This window comes from Nilaparvata lugens, chromosome 7, assembly GCF_014356525.2.
Source record: "Nilaparvata lugens isolate BPH chromosome 7, ASM1435652v1, whole genome shotgun sequence".
Taxonomy (NCBI): Eukaryota; Metazoa; Arthropoda; class Insecta; order Hemiptera; family Delphacidae; genus Nilaparvata; species Nilaparvata lugens.
Window position 1 is genome coordinate 46816722 of NC_052510.1, and position 6411 is coordinate 46823132.

Here is a 6411-nt window from a genome sequence, read left to right on the forward strand (position 1 = left end):
GAAACTGAATCTTGACTCTCGTGTTGACCATACTTCCATAAACTGAGTTCTTATCCTGATTTCATTATTCGATATTATGATGATAATATAGATTAAATAATTAGTAGACCTTTATAAAATATGATAATAGTTATCATAATAATAATATTCTAATTACAGAAGTTTAGTGTCACGGCCCTCTATATTTCGAAATAGAAACTATTTAAATAAAATAATTATTCATATGGCATACTTAACAGCTGTTTGAACAATTTTAGGTTATGTTACGTGTTATCATTATCACTCATCAAAATAAATCTTCAGTATTATTTATGTATTTTGTCAAATTTTCAGTTTTAAATAGTTGTGAAAAACATTTTTAAGATTTTCACCTTGAATTAGAAATTTTTTTCAATGTTTATTACTCTACCAAGTTTTTTAACTCTATTTTGCATGACTGAAAGAACCAACAAATTTTTACAACTTCATTTTGTTACTAAATATTTTCTTTAAGTTCAATGAAAATCAGTTGAAGAAGTAAGTCAATTGTATTACACAACTTATAGTTCAGAATTGAATTCAACAATAATAATTGTAGAATGTGGATCTTTGGCTATGGTTCATTGGTATGGAAAGTTGATTTTCCATATAAATCTAAACTGACAGGTTTTATCAAAGGCTATACTCGTAAATTCTACCAAGGATCTACTGACCACAGAGGAACACCCTGCAAGGTAATAAAACATTTCAAATTTATAATTTTTTGAAAAATATTATGACTAGACAACTAGGCTATAATCTTCAAGAGACTAGACCTTAAAGAAATTTTTCAATGTAATTTAATGCCTCTTCGCTAAAAGTTGGCGAGTCTACTTGGAAAGTAGACTTCTCATATATAATTTGAGTTTAAAAAAATGTTTCTTGGTTGTTTAAAACCCATCTAAAGCTGTAGGTTCATTCATCTATCATAAATGATGTCTCATTCCACATGCGCAACTCCAATGCCCATTATATTTGGGCATCTCAGTAAAATAAATTAAATATATGAAATAACAGTAAAATTAAATAAATGAATAAAAATTCTGGTTTGTCAAATGTGAGGTACTGTTTCCATATGCTGGCGCTGAGAATGTTTAACCACTTGCCAGAACCGGTGAATGTCTTCAGGTCCAACTTGTCTAAGTGATTCAGTATTCAGTCCATGAACAGCAGTCGCCATACTTCGTTAAAGTTTAAAACAAATAGAAACACAACTAACTTGAAATGGCTGCAGATGTAGAGTGTAGATGTCTGCAATTCCAAATTATAAAACAGTCTGAAAATGTTCCACAAGTCGACTACTTTTAATAATCTCTCAGAGAGTATAGAGGGTAGTTGATGAGTTTCTCACCTAACAGCCTACAAAACCTCCTATACTCCAGCTCACGAATACAAATCGGCAGTCTTTTGACCCTCTCCCAGAAGGTATGAATTTCTCTCCGTAGGAGCCTTAGGGAGCTATACATATACTGATTGTAGACTGTCAATATTCTCAGACGTTTGAAAATTGAGAATGATTACTGAAGTGGCTTATTGAAAAAAGTCTATATAGGTCTAATATCAATGACTTTTTAATGAAAATACTTGTGATCTGTGACACTGCCATCGTGATCAAGTAAATTGTGATATGTTTGACCAGTATTTTTTTAAAATGTACTAACTGACGCGATCTACCCAGGAATGGTCTGGTCCTTGATCGAGAAATTGGATATTGTCAAGGCATTGAAACTGCTGGTTAATAATTAGCTTTCTAACTATTTTTGACGACACTACTAACAGTTATACTTCTTTTAATTTTTTGACCGGTTTGGGTTTAGTATAAGATTTGCATTTCTATGTAGATCAGGAGAGCCTAGGTTCGCTTTATGCTGGACGAATATTTTTGTGTAGTAGCATTCACCCATTTTCCTTCGTCTGTTTTGAATATTGCAGTTACAGAAGTTCTTAGAATTTTGATAGGCTACCTAGAATCTTTTTTGAAATTTTGTTGTATTAATATTATTTATTGCTCTTTTTTCAGCCTGGTAGAGTTGTGACTTTGCTACCCAGCACTGATCCAGAGGTAATATAATATTTCATTCCAATGCTTCCTAAAAATTACATATACAACTCTCTGTGCGGTTTGCACAACAGCCGGTTTAATTTTAATCGTGATTAATTCCACGAGAACCAATCAGAGAAGCCGTATTTTCACAAACGCCTTCTCTGATTGGTTCTTGTGAAATTAATCACGATTAAAATTCAACCGGCTGTTGTGCAACCGGGCCACTGTTGTCAATTACTTTTGGCTAAAAAAATCTGTTATGTTCAATTTTGAAAATGGAATTTAGTATTTTTCTATTATTAATTTGTCCATTCGTTGTCCAAGAAACTCTTTTTAAATTGATGTTGGTGACTTGCACTCAAATACATGTACAACTATAATTAAATAGGAAAGAAAAACAATTCTCAGCGAATTTCTCGTTATTGAAGACTATAGAGATTCCTCAAGTTATTGTGGAATTCTCACTACTCTTATCACATTGCAATGTTATATTTCAGACTATCATATTTCAATTGGAAAAATATAAATTTTCTATACGGTATATTGTTGCTGGTATTGTGGAATTCACATAAACTGGTAGCAATAATGTTTAATTTATAATGATATCTCATTTAGCATTAACAAGTGCAATGCTTTTCATTCAAACAATACGGCGAGACCATGAAAGGTGTTTTTCAGATGCCAACCCAATTAGCCAATTGGAGAGCTTCCTGCCCTGCTGACTCTGAAAACACCTGAGAAAACGCCTTATATGGTCTCGCTCATACTGATAGATCGAAATGGAAACAGCATAATTTTTTAGAACATTTAATAATCCAAAATTCAAGAGAGAGAGAGAGAGAGAGAGAGAGAGAGAGTTTTGGGCTTAGCCTGTTGCTCTTTCCTGATCATTATTGTAATTCAGTATATTCAGTCCATGACCGGCAGTCGCCAGACAGACTTCGTCAAAATATAAAACAATCAAAACACAAATAAAGAGATGGCCGCAGATAGGTTGGATATGTATATGATTTGTGCCTTTATTATAAGCTAGCAGGTAACCCGTGTTAAAAAGAGTCTAATTAAAAACTTGACGTACTGAAATCTTGAAGGATTTAAAATAGACCCATAACCATCCTTGGTAAACTAAGGGACGGTTTCCGAGCTCGGGATTCAGCTAAGTTATAGACTTTAACTGGCTTTAAACTCTGGAGTCAGAAAATTGGCTTTCCGAGTCAGAGCGTTAACGTAGTCGAGGACTTAAATATAGACCCTGGAGTCTATAATTTCGCTTTCTGAGTGAAGGGCTTATAAGTCCAGGACTTGAATAAGATTCTCGCCTCTATCCGAGTCGAGGGTTTATCAAAAATCGTAAGTCCAGAACTTGAAACAGCGTAAGTTAATTTTAAACTCTAGACTGGGGTAGGGTTCAAATTTAAGTTCTAGACTTAACTGAGCAAACACAATTCAGTTATTGTTTTGGAGTAGATGAAAAGCCAAATAGATGTCATGAACCACCGAAATTATTTGGATTAGTCAATCTCAATTCATAATAGTTGATTTATAGTTTGCAAGTTTATTTTGCAATAAAATTCTATCAGAATTATGCGTAAAAACTAACCTTTTTTACGACTGTGACATAACCTAAAAATGTTCAAGAAAAATAATACAAGGATTGCCTTGGATATTACAGTTTAAAATTCGTGACTCAGAAAGTCGATTTAGACCCGAGCGCTTATTTTAGTCCTGGACTCTGTAAGTCCAGAACTTATTGATCCCGAGCTCGGAAACCGGCTCTAAGAATCCTTATGCAAAATAACAAGTTTCTACTGGTCATCAGTCCAGTAGTTCGAACGTGATGATGCGTATTTCGTTTACTTCCTATCCCATACATGAATAAGCCGGTTCTTTCCTTCATTATAATATTATCATAGATGAAATGAATCTTAATACAGATGATTTCTAATAATCCGTAAATCTTCCACCAGGACAGAGTGTGGGGCATTGCGTACGAACTGCATGAGGCGAACAAAGACGATATAATGAAGCACTTGGATTTCAGAGAGAAGAACGGCTACGAGAAAGTGATGGTCACTTTCCACCCGGCCAACCTGAATGAAAGGCCGTTCGAACTGAGCATCTACGTGGCAACGGCCGACAACGACCACTATGCCGGCATGGCGGATATCGACAGCATTGCCAGGATAATAGTTGACTCGTCGGGTATGAGTGGCACCAACAGAGAGTACTTGTATCAGTTGGCGTCAGCCATGCGGCTGTTGGCTCCCCATCATGAAGACGATCATCTCTATGAACTGGAGGCGGCTGTGAAGAGATTGGAGATCACTGATGAACAGCAGACAAACTGTGATATGGAAAGTTAAAAATATGTGTGTTGAGTTGCGGCACTGAGATAAACAGCAGTCACATTGTGATATGAAAAGTTAAAACTAAGGCAGGTACGTGCAGTCGCCATATTGATTCATGAAAGAAGGAGCAAAATTCAAAATATAGCAGTATAATATGCATGTTTCTGACAAAATAGCGTACTATACATTGTGGTCACCGAAGTGAAGTGACTAATAATACATATATTATTATATATGTATACTATATATTATTCTCTCCAACATAGTGTGAACGCGCACTAGCACGGCCAAGACCAAGACCAGTACTGGTCTGCAATAGCACGACCACAACCTCGACCAAGACCAAACAGTTTTTGTAAAAGTACTAAAAACAACAGTCCTGGTCGCAGACTGGCCGTAGGCAGTGCGCGTTGTTCTATAACAGTTGATGGAAGCCTGGCCGCAACGTCAAGCCGGTCTCGCGCTTGGTCTGTGCGACCAGAGCGTATTTTTGTGGTCGTGCGTCTGTCGTGTCTTGGTCTGACTAGTGCGCGTTGCTCCACATCATTTCAGGTTGTCCTGGCTGCAAGTTCTTGGTCGTGGTCGTGGTCTTGGCCATGCTAGTGCGCGTTTACCTATAGGTGCATTAAAATATAAATAAATCGAATCAATGATCTCTATGAAAAAATTAGAACTTCTTCAAGCATACGATAGTCTTTAGTGAACCAATATGGCGACGGTGCGTACCCAGTCTTTATTTATGCCTTAGTTATGTGCATTCAGTTACATCACTGAGATAAACAGCAGTCAGACTGTGATATGAAAAGTTTAAACTATGTGAGTTGAGTTACATCACTGACACATGTAAAGCTTGTATATTTTTGGTTTAGTTACCAATAACTACTGGTTTCCGTTTTTTTTTTAATTTTATTTTATTTCAGACACTAAGGACCGGTTGCAAAAAATCCTGTTAAATTTTAATCATATTTAAATGCTACGAGAACAAATAAGAGAAGGATTTTTGAAGAGAAGACTTCTCTGATTGGTTCTCGTAGCATTTAATAACGGTTGAAGTGTTTTTAAGGATTTTATGTAACCGGACCTACAGATTTCATTTACGAAGGGAACTAGTAAATGTTTGTATTAATATTTCAAGTAGCCCTATCAAAATACTAGAATAATTTTTGTTATAATCTATTGCGTTTATTTATTCTATTGCGATTGAAATTTCAATTGAATCAACTTAATGTATTATATTTCATCTCTTAACTATTATATTTCTTCTTGTATCTCTCAACAAAGATCAATAAACTGAAAAATCTAAATAATTACTGTGTTGTAGTGAAGGTCTTTTGATTTTGGATATCCATATTAAATGAAATCACTTGAAATTGTCACAACTATTCAATCATATTCAAAAAACTAGTTTACTACGGATTGATAGTGGTGTAATAACCGAAACTAGTTATCATACGGTTGAAAACGTTCTCTGTGGAACTAGAAACCATCCATCTCTAATCAACTAGTTACTTAGAAAAGTTTCTATTGATAGTGGTTTTGTCAATTAATAGTAGGTTTTTCAAACTCAAAGTTGGTTTGTCATACGGTATTAGCAAGCTGAAAGAGGAAATATTTATGTAGAGTCAAGAGAATTTCCTTACAAGAATAATCAGAGTGAATTCCCTTTCATAAAGCTAACATTTAAATGCTGGAGGTCCTTAGCATTGACAATTGGAATAATAAATATTATTTCATTATTAATAACAAAATTATTTCGATAAATAATCATCTTTAGATCCTCAATTATATTCATTTTCACTCAAAATTAAAAAAACTTGATAGGCCTGTAAGTACTTCTATTACTTTAAATTCCGGGGATATGGCAACCCTGCCCATATTGAATTAATTTTTACGATCAAAATTTGTTTTATTTAAAAAAACAAGCCTATCACGTGATTAAATAAAAAAAATTAACATGTCTCAGTGAAAATTGAGAATTTATTTTGATGGTACTTTTCAATA

General features: G+C 34.5%; 1 protein-coding gene across 1 annotated transcript; it reads left to right on the plus strand.

Moving 5' to 3' along the window:
- Positions 1–552: 552 nt before the first annotated feature.
- Positions 553–6411, plus strand: LOC111053895 (putative glutathione-specific gamma-glutamylcyclotransferase 2). The gene is made up of 3 exons (XM_022340830.2): positions 553–713; positions 2039–2080; positions 4030–6411. Exons 1-3 carry the CDS (start codon positions 579–581, stop codon positions 4423–4425), a joined length of 573 nt encoding a protein of 190 aa, XP_022196522.2. The 5' UTR covers positions 553–578; the 3' UTR covers positions 4426–6411.